Here is a 15384-nt window from a genome sequence, read left to right as displayed (position 1 = left end):
ATAACTTTTAAATCTCATATGAGAATGTATGGATAATTGAATATTAGAATTGTCATAATTTTCATGTGATGCTCACTTGCCAAAAATTTTCAACAAATCTTTTATGTGCTTGATCACTGTGATCTGAATTTTTTTCCCAATAACTTCATTGTCGGTTGCTCAGCCATCCACTCTTACCACCTCCTGAGGCACTCCAGCCTTCCATTTTACGCTCGGTCTTGTCATTATTTCAACTTTTGCCCCATCGACATTCCCAGTTTGTTCATTGATCCCATTTTGGCTTTGCTTGTTGTCGATAAGTTCTGGGAGACCCCTTTGCTGCCTGTCGACCTTCCCCTAAGTTTTCGAAAATAGGAATGTTTTTCCCTGATTTCAAAGTCTACCCTCAAGTATATGCTCGACAATTCAAATTGACTTAGGAGATTCCAATGCCGACCTTATATTCGTTATCGTTTGCTCTTTGGTTTCATCATTCTCCTATGCATCATATTCCCTAAAGTTGTACCCGTTGCCAACAGATACAAATTTAATGGTCTACTTGCTTTAGATGACGTCAACACAAGAAGATTAGTCAAATATTTCTTAATTTGATTGAACGCGAATTATTGCTTTTTTTTTTCTCCCATATGAATAGCTCATTATTTTTCAACTTAGTAAAGGAGAAAAAGACTTCTGTCTTGCCAAATATATTAGCAGTGAACAAACATTAAAAAAAAAAAAAATGTTTTTTTTTTCCAATTATCATTTGTAACTATTTTTAGTCATCGGTGACGGTAACTCTAGAATTGCCTTAACTATGTTCTTATCTACTTCAGTACCTCTATAATTAATCAGGAATCCTAGGAAATTATCAGCTTTTACTCCAACGACACACTTTTGAGGATTCGTTTTCAAAGAACATTTTTCTCATCTTACTAAAGGCATGTTTAAGATAGTTGAGATAACTTACCTTGTCAGAATTGGCAATAACATCATCAATTTAGACCTTCATTTACTGATTATGTCAGGGAATATGAAGTTCGTCGCCCATTCATAGGATTTTGTTATCCAAGCTTGTCCACTGCAAGGCTATGAGTACTAATCCATGGGTTTATCTGAACAACTTTCGGATTTATCGGACGATGGATATGGTCCCAGGCCACCATACGCGCCCTCTTCATTTCATTAGGAAGTATAATTTCTTAATCCTGACGTGATTAATGCTCATCAAGTGCATTGGAGGAGTATGGAACTAATTATAGTCAATTCATTTGCTTCTGTAATAACTTTATTTTTCTTTTTTGTCAACTTTTAGTGTTGATGGAGAATGGTTAAAAGGTAAAGTTATTACCGTACAGAAGACAAATGTCATTGTAAATGACGTTATTTTTTAAAGTGACAGCTGGTTGGACTAAAAATTTTCCTCAGTATTAAGGCTAATGAATTAATTTAACGAACCAAGTTTCGTTGATGGTTTACTGCGAGCTATTCGGTATATCCTGCGGGTGAAACGTAACTATATTATGGCGTAGGCGTGTTACAAGTGTTGTAAGCATATGTTTTAAAGCTGCAGTACCTCAAGTAAAACGATTCCCTAAAGACTGTTATAAGCTATAATACGTTGTGGTGCAGGGGTGCTACGAAGTGTCATAACCTGTTGCAGCCTTTTAAATGATATAGTTGTGAGATGTTTGCCAAATACCTTACTAAAACTGCAGCTCCCCTTTCCAAAACTGAAACTGATTTTGCGGAAAGGTACAGCAAATAGTTCTTGCAATGTGGATGCCTTTTCAATGTTCAAGCATTTACCTGACGTCTTTTAATTCTCTATTCTGCTAAGTTGGTAATCTAGGGATTATTTGGTGACCATTCAGTTAGCTCCTTCCCGGAATTAAAATTTTTAGTCTTTCTTATGAATCAAACTGTATTGGAAAGTTAAGAAATGTTGTAATCCTGGGCCATTTCTTAATTGACTATGAAACCGTTCTGATTGTATGGCTTCATAAGGCAAGCCAAGAAAGGGAAGGAAAGAAACTAACTGCTTTTGCATATTTTGAACCCTGCATACATTTAAATTGCCGAAGTACGCAAGTTGCAGATTGTCCATATTATGTAGCTGGCTGACATTGGCCATGCAAATGCTTCGAGTAACCTCTCGATTCATCATTGACTTTTGTTTATTTTGAGTGATCAACAAAAGTGCCCTTAGTCATGATCGAATTTCCAAAAACATAGTAGTTTGTGAGTTACCCTGTACAGAATTTGCATGAAAGAACAGTATGTAATATGACGACTACTTTAATGCGAAATGGGTTGTGTCCATCACCTTAAGTATGTCGCAATTTCACTGAATAGGATCGAAGTAACTGCAGAGCTCAGTTACAGCGAAGTGAGAGAAGAGGAACTTGATGATAACATTGTGAAGCCAGTCATCGAATGACTTGGGATTGCCAATTCTGCATGCATACATCCTTATTTCTCTTATTCAGCATTTCAAGCTCGCAGGCATGGGGACACTGAGTGGGTGGAGATAAAGCACAAGAGCTCATCAGCCGTCCATGTCACTTGGGAGAGGTTGCACAGAAGGCTCATCAATTCCTCATTCAGCACAGAGAGCGTCGATAAACGACCTGATGAGTTAATATAGCAAAGTAAGTCAATCATTACTACAGGACTGTGCCAATTGCACATCATTTCTAACCTTGCAATTTCTTGGTTCCCCTCTTAATATTGCCAATTTTGTGTTTGCTAATGATAGATGTAACAAACTGTAGGTCTTTGGAATGGAACGTGCTCTGCTCATTAAATTTAGCTAAAAAGACAAGTGCTGGCATTCTGTACTGCTTTAATCTGAAGGAATGAGTTATTTTACTTATCACCAAACGGCCACAATGAATCTGAAGAATTATATGGTACTAGAATCATTCACTTTGGTCATACCGGATGGAAAAGGTGTAGTTCTGCAACAGTTTGTACCGGACAAGTACCTGAACTCTTGATGAGATTTAGAAGTGAAGATGATGCCAAGACTCTCTCCTCCAGTGCTCTATCAAAGTTCAATGACTTTAGCATCTGTGGCATTAAAATTGAGCACGCCTCCAACTGTAGATCTCCATCCTCGACCAAATGGAGAAACCGGCTCAGCCATGAGACAGTGACGATGCCAGCTCTCACCAATACAGGGATACCATTTTCGATTGCAACTGAAAGGGCAGTCAAGAATCTGCCATTTCTGAGCAAGACAAGAGCTGTTTTCCTTAGCCAGTTTTCAGTTTCCTCTTCTTCGTCATCCTAAAAATTGCAGCATTGATTAGCCAAACCATGATGTTCTGGGTTATAGTGAGAGCACAACTTACGTTTCCACAGAAAGTGAGACTTGAAGTACATTTCATTCTTAGAGCTGCTAGTTTGAAAGAGCACGAAATTCACAAGGCTTGTTGCAACTTTCGACTACAAAAAGCTGAATAAAGTGTTTTGGAATCATCAAGTTGTTTAGGCCATATTAGCTTCAGAATTCTCAGTTTGTCGAGAACTGATGTGTAGCAGTGATGTTATGCAATTCTTATCTGGCTATTAAAGGCTCAACTGAGTATAACACCAACCTTTATGCTTATGTATTAGCTATCTAGGAATTTTACGCTAACCAGACCAGTTCTGCCAGCATAATTCCACTTCAAAATGAAGTGCCCTTGCAAGACAAACTAAATTTTCCCTTTCCCTAGACTCCCTTTCCCTGGAAACTTCTGAAATAATCTACTTTGAAATTGAATTTGAATAACACACTAACCCTGGGCGTTGTAGTACCAAGAACTGTATTTTCACTGTGGAGTGCCATGTCTGGATCTTCTGGAAAACCCAACTTCTGCAGAAGCCATTGTTCAGTCACCGGCTCTCCTGTCGAAAGAAAATGGCCTCCAAGCATCAGGAGACTTCTCGCCACTTGTTCTTGGATATTTTCACTGACTAATTGACAATCCAAAGCGGCTATGATCGCCTCGAGCGCTTCTTCTCTGTATAAACTGCACATCCCACAGTCTCCCTGCAAGAAACTACAGTTCCTTATGGAGGTCGTTCTAGGATCTCAAATCGAAATTTCCACAGAAATTAAAAAGCTCAACAATTAGATATTTCCAATATTTCACAACATAATTAGAAATACCAGAAGATCAAGCTGCAGTAAAATTATGGCAAACAGCGGGCGTTTTTCCAATGAAGCTCTTTGGAGGTAGATCAGCAAGACTTGCATAGCATTCAGCCCACCCCATCTACTTTTTACTCCACACAGGAACTTGTTTATTTCTGACCTTCTGTTATAATAACATGGCTGAGGATATCAATTGTGGTCTTCCAAATATAGCTAAAGTACAAGGTTTGTTGAGACAAGAAAAATGTACCTGCTAAGGCAGAGAAACTCAATTAGTAAATTTAAAGCGTGAGTAGATTTCTTTTGGTATTCAAGTACAATCAGTTCAAGCAGAGAAGCCTTGTTTATATTTTCAGCGACATAATTTCGACATGTCCCATCAGCTTGGATGCAACAAGATGTGAGAACTGCAGCATTTGTCCTCTCTTGAAATTCTCCTACATCAATCCGCTTTATAAGAAGATTTAATCCCCCAAGTGAGACCATATATCTTGCATTTTCCAAGTTTTTGTCCTCGTCAAAACCGAAAACAAGTTGATTTAGCATATAGAAGGCCGCTACTCTAGGAGCACAGCATACGGTGAAAAGGGTCTGCAGTTGGTCACCAAACTCGAGGACTCGAAGGATGAGCAGGACCCACTCAGGGGATATCATCTGTTTTGCCTTCGGTTTCAAGTGATAAAGCAGAATGGCAGCTTTTAGGAATACACTTGAACGTTTCAAAAGCCTTATGAAGATTTTGAGCTGTGGGTCAGAGCTCAAAACTATCTGGCTGATCTTCCCATTTCGTACGACTATTTCTGTTATCAATGAGATCACTAGCTCAAGAACTTTGTCGTCTTGTGATGCAAATGAAACTTTAAGCATCCCCTCAATGACCGGGGCTTTCGATACTGATGCTTCAATGGTGTGACCACCATGCGAGCTCAACCAGGCTTTTGTTATGACATGGATAGCAGTTTCACATTCACTTAGAATATTCGAGCAACATAATCTGGAGATGGCTTTACCCAGATCATCTGAGACATCAGGATCAATTTCTTCTGGTATGTTCTGGCTATTGCTGGAGATGCCATTTCCGCTAACCAGGCACTGGATGGGAACACTTTGGCAGTTGAGCAATGAAAAGTAGTTTGGTTTCTGCGTCTTAGGCCACAAATCAACTTTCTGATTCTCACAGTAGTTTCTCGATGATATTCGAAGAGTTTCGTCCTGCATTGAGGCAATTGAATATATTACGGCATTGTTACTCCTAAAGAAAAATTACGAACAGGAAACAAGTTGATATTTGACGTACATGAATGATTCTGGTGCTGCTACAATTTTCTTCACTACTACACAGATTCCCTTCATCAACCGAACCAAATTTTCTACTTCCACACTCAAGGTCCATAGATCGTCGATCCAGTTGGCAACCAAAAACCGCCTGGTATCTTGAGTGACATAGAAGACCATATAGCTTATCAGACATTCAGCATATCTTAATCACCTAAACTGTTGCATTGGAAAATTATTTGGCATGAGTTGCATAAACTTACAGATTTCCACTAATTGAGGAATGTGTAGTATATGAATCCAGCGATTGCCTTCGAGTCAATCTGTGGCTATGCGTTCTTTGTGGTTTCACGTTCCTTGAAAATTCATGGCTCTGTTTTAATGGCAAAGGCACGTCTGGAACTGAAGGAGCCTCGACCCCTACTTTAAGCCACTGTTTGTAATACAGGGCAAACCGAGCAGTGCCCATATCCAGTTGGTCATTGTACAACTTGCTTAAGCATTTCAATTTCCTCTCATCCTCAACATCGTCCGAGCTTGAAAGGAATTCGACTTCCCTAGTGTACCAAACCCTGAGGTGAAGAAGGTGAGGAAGAAAGAGATGCTCCCACAAGTCAGGAAGCAAGTGAGTCCTAGCAAGAAACGGTGAATCACAGAAAACCTGAAGCAAGTGCCTAGCTGAGATTCTATCATTCTTCTCTAACTTGTAGCTAATGGAGAGGTACAATTGAGCGCAAGCTGACAGATATGAATTGGTTATCCCACAAGTGGAACCGTTCTTCATTTTCTTCGAATTCAAAGATGCGACAACATTCAGAAGCCCGATGGAGTTTCTCAGGGACTTCATCCTCCGCTCCTTTCTTTTTATACCTGAATCATCCACCAATTTTTCAATGCTATCGATACCCATTTCCATGCTCTTTAGGATCTCATCGTCGGCATTCCTTTTCTTCCGTGCCAAGCAAGAACCGCATTTCTCACGAATGCTAATCCTGAAGCTCTCATCCTTCACATACCGACCGGCATAGCCACTTAGTATTGAGATCACTGCTTTGATAGCCACCGTATCAATGGCAGGCTCATCTCTTATCTCTGATTCCAGCGATTTATTAGCATTCAACCTCTCTGACATAGAAGCGGCCCTTTCCGACACCAAAGCCAATGAACTATTCCTCCGCCTATTACACCTGACGGGTTTCTGCTCCGCAAACTCAAGGCTTTTCCGACCGCGGCAGAAGTACCCAGGCAACTGTTTTGGCTCGTCGTCTTGGGTCATATCCAGGAACTTCACTGGGGTGGTCGACGATAGCTGTCCGTCCTCGAATCCTTCTTCTGCCAGCAATTCCTGCAGAGAAGCCATTTCGTGGATACACAGACTCAGATGTGAAGGAGTGAAGAGGAAGAGAGGGCTGAAAGCTCCGGTTCTGTCATTCTTTGAAGAAGATAACAAAAGACAGCTTGGAAAACACAGAATGAGGTGACGAAAGACATGAGACAAACCCTCGTCCGGGCATCTTTATTTGGCCGTGTCTTTCCCTGGACCACCCTGTGCTATGGTGCTATGGCACCACATTGGCAGTTTCTTGTTGATTTTGGCTTTTGTTCCGGTTGAGCCGGTCCATTACGAGGCGTTTCTGTGATCCCGTTGGGTAAAATCCGAGGATCAGTTCCCTAAAAAAATCACCAATATTAGGTTGAATTTCGATTCTGACCGCGCCTTTTTCTTTTTTTTTTTTTTTGGAGGGGGGTAAAGAACAATCGTCATTCTCGACTACATCCCAAATCCGAGCTCGTCGAAATTCCGTCCGACATGGCTGCTTCGATGTGGAAATTCCGCGTCAGCAATGAATTCACCTCGTTTGCTGACGTTTAATACAGGCATAAAAAAAAAAAAAAAAAAAAAAAAAAAAAAAGAAGAAGAAAAGATGTCAGAGAGAGAGAGGGGCAAGCCGGTGGTGGAAGACACGAAGTTGGCGGCGATTGGATGGATGACGGCGACGCAACCTACGCACCGTCGATGTTCCAGCGAGATGGTGAATGGTGATGGACGGAGGGTCAGTTGACCGCCCCAACCCCTGACTACCAGCACTCCCCCTCACGCCCCCTGACCGCCCCAATCCCACGTCTCCCTTCCATCACATCCTTGCCGCAAGAACTCGTCCTCTAGAGATCAACGACGGCCGTTGACCTAGAAAATCCAGTCGTGGCCGCCGCCACCCTAGTCGACCTTGAACCAAACCCAAATCTGAGGTCAGGCTGAGCACTAGTTCTCAAATCCAGGGCTCCTTCAGGCTTAGATCCAAAATCTAAGGCTCAAGTTTGCTGGCCAAGCTCGATAAAGGACGAGCCGCTGCCGGGCTAGTGGAGATTGGATGCAAGGGAACATCAGCCTAGAGCAAAGGCTTTAGCAATGGAGATTAGTGTTTTATTTATGGTGGGTTAATTTATGTATCTCTCAAATTTGTATATCTCTTGGATTTATGTATCTATTAATTCATGATTCATGTATTTTCTAGATTCTTGTATCCATTTAATTCTTATATCTTCTAGGTTATTGTATTTATTGAATTCATGGTTTGTGATGAATTCTGAACTCTATAAATAGATTTGAAACTTCTCATTCTAAGTAGAAGCGAAACATGCACATCTCCTCTTTTCAAGTTTTCTCTAAGTGTGTCAGTTTCAAGAAATGTTATACAGAGTCATATTCATATAGTGCTGATACCAATAAGTTCGATATATTGTATTTTGGGAAGCGAAGTTTGTGAAACTGCCTACTACCGTTGGTAAGAATATTGTTGGCAGGAACTAATCATCTTAAGAAGATTCGGCTAGTCATATCTCACTTCAAATTACTATTTCTTATTATTATCACCTTCTTGAATTTATTATTTTCCGATTATAACAAACAATGTTATTTATTCTTTCCCCAATACGTTTTCTTCTTCTCCTCCACTTTATATATTTTCCAACAATTTGTGGCGAGGGGTTAGGGAAATAGAGATCTCATTGGCGGTTGACGACAGAAGAGAAGGGAGGATGGTCCCATGGCGGTGGATGGCCGTGAGGTGGTGATGGAAGGCCATGAGGGTCAGTTGAGTTGACTACGAGTTTGAGGCCCTGTTTGATAATGTTTTTGTTCCTCTATTTTTGTGTTCTTTTGTTCCCAAAATAATAATAATAATAATAATAATAATAATAATAATAATAATAATAATAATAATAATAATAATAATAAACGAATAGAAATGTGTTTGATAACGTCAACTATTTTTTTAATTTCCTAAAAACAATTGAGTGGCCAGGAAAATGATTTGGAACGAAATTTTTTTTACTTCTTTTGATAAAAATTATATTCAAGATGGAATAAAATTTTAGCACTTTATTATATATTTTTTTAATGTCATTTTCTTTTAGAAATAATACTAGGTCGTGAAAACCTAGTGACTCCAGATAATGTTTGCTATTCTTATGCACTTGTTTATTATGATGCCCAAAGATTAAATATCAACATCATATATTATGAGTTACAAACCAGTGAGACTCTCTCCTACCATTTTCTGTCATCCATCCTTGACTAATTATTACGTCGGATTTTATTAGGTCATCTTAGAATATCTTGATCAATTAAATCATTACAAAAGTCCAGTTTTATCCAAATATGAAAGGTCAAGTCTCCATCGATATTACTTATAATTAAATGAAAAAATTGGGCATATAAATTTTTAGGGTTGTACCAAACGCATTTATATGCTTTTTCTATTCTAGAAATGAAAATTTTGTGCAATTATCAAATGCGTTGTTCTGTTCATAAACTCATCCAAGGAATAGAAATATAAAAGCTTATTCTTGAACAAAAATTATTTTCAGGAACAAAAATATTACCAAATGCATCCTGAGTTGACTTCTATTTGTTGTCTTCCACGACAAGAAGAAAGAACAAAAAAAAAGAAAGGAAAAAAGAAAAAGTAGGAAAAAAAATAGTGAAAACATTTATAATTGGCATGCAGAAAAAGAAAATTTTGTAGAATGGACACGTCGCCCATTTAACATATCACTATACCGAAAATGAACAGGTTAGATATAAGATTCAAGTAAAAGTTTAATTTTTTTTTTAAAAGAAAAAGTCAAAATTAGGAGTTCAGTAAAAGTCGACAAAACCCAAAAATGGATGTCATTACCTGCTAGGCTGATTACTGTTTCTCTATTTAAAAAATAAAATAAAAAATAGACCAACAATCTGTGGCTGTTTGCTCAAAAAATCATTGTGGTTATATTATTAACTAAGGATGAATTTAATTCTATGTTACGCGAGCCAACAATTCTTGACAAAGACCATATCCTTGTGTTTGATTGACAGATAATTTCACTATAAAGAATTGAGAATTGCAATGTGAGTTTTAACAAACTGTTTCATCGATCTTGTTTCCGCAATGATATATCTTTCACCGAGTGTCATTTTCGACTTTTATTTAAAGGAGACAAAGGTTGTGTGCTAATGCCAGCGAGGATATCAAATGCAATATCATAAAAGTTCCAATTACAAACAAAAATGTACAACCCCGATGACTAAACCTTAGATTCTCGAACTGAACCTAAATTATGTCGGAATCTAATCAACAACATAGCTCAAGCATAGACGAGTTTAATGCTGAAATCTAATCAATGACATTGTACTCAGATAGAGGTTACAATGTTGGAATTCAATTGATGATGCTGAGCAAGAGATACAATATCAGAATTTAATTGACGATATTGCACCAAGATAAAGATGCTCACCAAAATCTAATGGACGATAGGAATCCGGAAGCTACAACTAAAGAAACTAAAATGCAATAATGTAAAGATAAAGTAATGACATTTGATGTATTGTTTGAGGGCTCCTTTATTGGATGATTGTGGTATTTATAGAGAAACTTGGCAATCACTAAGCAACAGTCCATCTTTTCGTAACCGTTTCCATCTTTAGGCATGTTCCTTCTTTTCTGTAACCAACTCTTTGTAACATTCGTTGATCATGTTTTAATGTTTCTTAGTTTATCGACACCAATTCTACGACTAGGTACCTAGACATTAATCACCTTTTCAATCGCGCATTCCTCTGGCGCTTCTTGAAATATCTTGAAGACTCTAACCAAAGACTTACCACCAAAATCATTCAAGCGGCCACTTTGGTCTTCATTATTGTATTTTGACAACTAGATGCGTGGCAATCCATTTGCTTCACTTTCAATCATTGAACTCCTATACGTAGGCCTGTTGATGCGCAACTTCACCGTATTTCTCATGCACGTGACCAGCACATGATAGTACGACCAACTTTGAGTGTCAACATCTGTTCGTCCACGTGACTGGTACATGATAGTACAACCAACTTTGAGTACCAACATAAACTAAAACAGAAATCGATCCTTTACACAAAGAACTACTAGTACGGGGCGAAATTGATTGAAAAGGCTTTAAATAAATTGCAAAGAAACAATTGTTAAATAAATCACGTAGATTGACAAAAAAAAAGATTTCATTCGTCAAGTGTTTGCGCAAGTCTTTTTTATTTCCGGTGCCCTTTCTAGAGATGTCAACCTTGACAATCAAGTAACTATCCCCTCTTAAATTCGAATCAATTGTTCAAACCCAATCCACTTTCCCTTATTTTACTTCTTAAACTTGCGAGAGCACATATAATTCTTTAAATGGTGTGAATACTTTGTATCGGCTCTCTCGAACCCTACTAACTAAACCGCAACTTGGTTAGCCTTATATTATTGATCAAACAAGACTAGGGTCAACACAAACCTGTTATATACCGACAATAGCTAAGTATGCTTTACTTCTACAAATTCAATAATGGAAAAGAAAAGTTAATTGAGATGTAATCAGATAGTTTATTGCTGCTAATGAACCAACCGTATCTTTCTTTTTGGACTTCTACTATACTATTCCTTAAACTTTATAGTTGAGATTAAATTAAACTCATTTTTTCCCTCACGTTACATTTAGACAAGATGATTTTAACAGATAGGAAGGGAGCACGCTTTTCATTAGGGAGAAGAGAAACGAAAATAAATGAATTAATTGAGTTGAACGTTGGGCTTGGTGGGCGTGAATAGGAGGGATGTGAAGTAGAGAAATTTAGTAATTTTTTTTAATCTGGGTTGGGCCACTTATCATGTGGCATTGTGGCTTAAACCTGGCCCAATAATCAGATCGTTCAACGTGGGGTTTGAAAAATAACTTCCTCTCCACTTCTGGAAAGAAGGAAAAAAAACACTCTCCCTGCATTTAACCAGTGTGAGCAAAAAACAAAGCCCTAGTAATGAGGAACGAGTTCCTTTGTTGAAGTAGCTAGAGAAGATCACTTGGCAAGATCGAGCAAGCATCAAATGTCTTTGACGTAATATATTGGATTAATCACAAAAAAATAAAATTATATTCATTCCAATACGAATAATTTTTTTTTTTGTGTGTGTCATTAACATCCCTAAATTTGTCTATTGTGATAAAAATACCCAAAAAATTTTGTATTATAAAAAATCTTGAATTTATATCAATGCGACAAATATATCCTGATGAAATTAAAATGAAGGGTATAAGTTTGGATTTTTTTCCATGATATAAAAAAAGTTTAGGGTATTTGTGTAATAGTAGGTAAGTTTAGGATTCTTGGCAACATAAAGAATTTAGAGTATTCGTGTAATAGTGGATATAATTTGAATTTTTTTTTAATGGTAATTGCCTTAACGTATTTCTCAAATCTGGCTATAACATGAAAATAACTCCTGAGCGAAGTGGGGGGGACCGCACTTTCTCGTGTATAAACCTTGCTGAGCCCGCCCATGTTCCTCTCTCTTACCTCTCACTCTCAGGCCTAGGTGGGCCAAGTGGCCCCCGCCTATTTGCTATCTCCAGAAGTAACTTCGTGGCTCAAAGATTTAGCTCCTGGCAAAGAAAAATGGACCTTCGGCAACGAATTTTCTTTCCTCTCCATAGGTGGTTTTTCTTATATAGTGTAACTGAGAAAACAACAATGGAAATTATAGTCAAGTATGTAAAAAATCAAGTTGCAATTAAGAGCTACTGCGGTCTTGTCTGAAAACATTTTTTAACAATCGCAAAAATGGGGCTAATTGTCGAACTATTAGAAAATTTATAAGAAGCACGAGCATGAATCTTTACATCTGGAATGGGGGCGGAGTAGTCATCGATTAGTGTGACTCTAATTGTAAAATCTAGAGGATGTAACTGGCCGTCCTTCTCTGACTTTTTATCAACTATCTCTCTCCATATTGTGGTTATAGACTATTACCAACGATAAGAAATTCCATCAAACTGGCTTTTGTACTCGTGCCACGCATGGGAAGAATTGAAAATAGAATTATGTAGCACCATAATAGATAAGTTCATGAGAGCAGGTAGACTATTTTTTGTTTTTTAAAGTAAGATGTCCTGCGGTTTACATAAATTAAATTTTATGCTAATTTTATATATTATTTAAAATATGTAACTCTCCTGTTCTAGAGTTTATGCATGTTCGTCATTTATTCAATTCAATTCTTCTAAATTTTTTCGGAATAGAATATTCACCGTCTCATTATTTTTAATAGATTATACAACTTGATATCTCATTAGACAGATTGGTTAACGTATATTTTACTAACATAATGGCGCATTATTTGAAACAGGAAGTAATAAGTTATTAAAGTATTTATCATGTTTCGAGTGTGTTTATATATATTTGATTATATCTTTGATTAAATAAGGTAAATATGAGAGAGGAAGTGGATTTATTGGCGAAAGCCCACTCGAACACACAAACTAGCCAATACGTCATTTCCAAAAAGTGTCAACCTTTGGGATCGTGAAATCGGATTATAAGTGATTCAACTCATTTATGTGAATCAACGTGGCACTACAATTCGCCATAACCTATGATAATAGTGAATATCTCTTAGAGCTTCACCGTTCGGCAAGTAAAATGAATATGGGAGTGGACAAAGGTATAAGTAGGTGTATCGTCGAAAACCTACTCGAACATATAAGATGGGCCGAGAGCTCAACACGCGATTTTAAAAAAAGGTCAAACCTAAGGAATCAGGAACTAGATTATAAAATATTCAAATCATCTATACGTATTTTATGTGGCATTTCAATTCACCTCAACTAATCATTCCCTTTTACAAATCTATCGAAAACTTCGCCCTTTTGCAATAGAATTTAAATTATTCTCTTTAATTGTTCAAACCATTACATCACATATGGGGGGTTTCCCCCCGGACCTTTCATTTCCCTGTACCACGCCCCTGCGTTTCAAGGGGGAAGGTGTCGCGGGGATCCAGGCTGACCTCCCTTCCCTCCCGAAGGGGGGAGTGGAATGGGTAGGTCAATGGGGTGGTAATCTTTTTCGAGGCACCACCCAGCCTCTAGCCAGTCTTTCTTAGCTGTCAGAGCCTTTTTAAGGATCTGCTCAGGTCCTAATCATTCCCTTTTACAAATCTATTGAAAACTTCGCCCTTTTGCAATAGAATTTAAATTATTCTCTTTAATTGTTCAAACCGTTACATCACATCTATTCTCCTTCAAGTATATTTCAATGATGCATATATATCTAGCTTTATTTTTTTTTCCCTTAACGATGGGGTTTGCAAGCATCTGAATAATCCCAACGTCTCTATGTGATACATCGTCCTCCCTGCCATACATCGTCGATAATAACTGGAACTTTCATTCTCTTAATTGCGGTATAAGGATTTGTGACTATTCAGATCAATCATAAATTATTTTGTGTACAGTCAGGCCATATAACTATGACAAATTGAGAAGCAAATTGATGGAAAGTGAGAGACATTGAAATTCAAAATTAAAATTGATTGAGGTGTATAGAACACACATGTAGTGTAATTTTGTCATTTGCACCACATTGGCATGTACCAAACACATAAAATATATTCTGTAAATACTAAAGTAGGAATTTTAGTGTTTGCATAGGTATAGCTCAAAACAAGTTTCTAAATGTTCAGATTTTCATTTCAAGGTGTTAACTTTTGATTAAATTTTTAGACTTTTGTACATTTCAGTCACCTCTTCTATTTCAACTTCCAGTTGGGCAAGCTTGCCACTCAGCCTCATTTACAATGCCAGATGTCTTAAAATGAGTCAAACTACTTATTTCTACTTGCTACACACCCCGCACATATGTGGGTGAAAGTCTCTAATTTTAATTATTGTAATAACATCATATGTGAATATCTCTTAATCTAAAATAAAACTTGGGTTGATGATGTGTTTGTTAAAATTATAGAGATCGAAGGGACCAAAATTTTAACAGTAGGCATATGCATATATTGATTTAGTGATAATAATAGCAATATTGATGATAGCAACAATGATAATATTATTAGTAATCTAATATTTATCGTAAAAGTGCAACTAAATCATAAAATATTTAGATAGTTCAATCATGTCCAAAAACTTATTAAATCAATACTATCAAGATTTTCCATTAATTCCCTTCAATTTAACTAACAGAGTTACCGAGGACTTGAGTTGGTTGGTTGGTTACTCTGAGGACTTGAGTCGAGACTTTCTGCCGACAAGACACCCCCAGAAAAAGCTCGGCAAGATAGATTCGGATTCCCACGCCGAATCGTCTGCCATGAAAGGCCACCCCGCAACTCCTACGACTGCGAGAATACCATGACGTCGTTCCTCTCCGCGTCAGCGCCCCATCCCCGCTCCTCCCTCGGCCGCCACTCCCGAAAGTCATCGTCGGCCGTTCTTCGAATCGCACAAGGCCGGATTCCACAAGATCTCCCCAATGACTGCTCCTGCAATAGTGGCGGTGGAGCTCGGAAAGGCGGTGCCCACAAGTAGTGGAAGGCTCAGCTGCCTAAAAAGCAAAAAATTCTCGTATTGGAGCATTTGTATAATAAGGAGTAGTCAATATATTCTAATCTGTCCTTAAATTATTGCTTTAATCTTTTAAGTAA

At 37.9% G+C, this 15384-nt stretch overlaps 1 protein-coding gene across 3 annotated transcripts; it reads right to left on the bottom strand.

Moving 5' to 3' along the window:
* Window positions 1-2181: 2181 nt before the first annotated feature.
* On the bottom strand, window positions 2182-7037 carry LOC104441247 (putative E3 ubiquitin-protein ligase LIN). Of its 3 annotated transcripts, XM_010054287.3 has the most exons (8): window positions 6899-7037; window positions 5662-6743; window positions 5421-5556; window positions 4374-5335; window positions 4139-4286; window positions 3767-4018; window positions 2967-3270; window positions 2182-2609 (listed from the first exon to the last, which is right to left on the bottom strand). In XM_010054287.3, the coding sequence occupies exons 2-8, from the start codon at window positions 6672-6674 to the stop codon at window positions 2473-2475; spliced, it is 2952 nt and encodes a 983-aa protein (XP_010052589.1). In that variant the 5' UTR covers window positions 6675-6743; window positions 6899-7037; the 3' UTR covers window positions 2182-2472. The 3 variants fall into 3 exon arrangements, with proteins under 3 accessions (XP_010052589.1, XP_010052587.1, XP_039160275.1); XM_010054285.3 differs by lacking the exon at window positions 6899-7037 and having other exon boundaries at window positions 5662-6880; XM_039304341.1 differs by lacking the exons at window positions 2182-2609; window positions 2967-3270; window positions 6899-7037 and having other exon boundaries at window positions 3792-4028; window positions 5662-6880.
* Between the last annotated feature and the right edge of the window lie 8347 nt (window positions 7038-15384).

This window comes from Eucalyptus grandis, chromosome 11 (genome assembly GCF_016545825.1).
Source record: "Eucalyptus grandis isolate ANBG69807.140 chromosome 11, ASM1654582v1, whole genome shotgun sequence".
Classification (NCBI taxonomy): Eukaryota; Viridiplantae; Streptophyta; class Magnoliopsida; order Myrtales; family Myrtaceae; genus Eucalyptus; species Eucalyptus grandis.
The sequence above is the reverse complement of the archived record's forward strand: the minus strand, read 5'-3'. Positions and strand labels throughout refer to the sequence as shown.

What these genes read in the sequence shown, in the direction of transcription:
- LOC104441247 (XM_010054285.3), bottom strand. Translation starts at nt 6,758, where the DNA reads ATGGCTTCTCTGCAGGAATTGCTGGCAGAAGAAGGATTCGAGGACGGA. An exon ending in GAGTTTCTCTGCCTTAGCAG is followed by an intron (nt 4,287 to 4,373) that starts GTACATTTTTCT and finishes TTATTATAACAG; the next exon opens with AAGGTCAGAAATAAACAAGT. An exon ending in TACTGCAGCTTGATCTTCTG is followed by an intron (nt 4,019 to 4,138) that starts GTATTTCTAATT and finishes AGTTTCTTGCAG; the next exon opens with GGAGACTGTGGGATGTGCAG.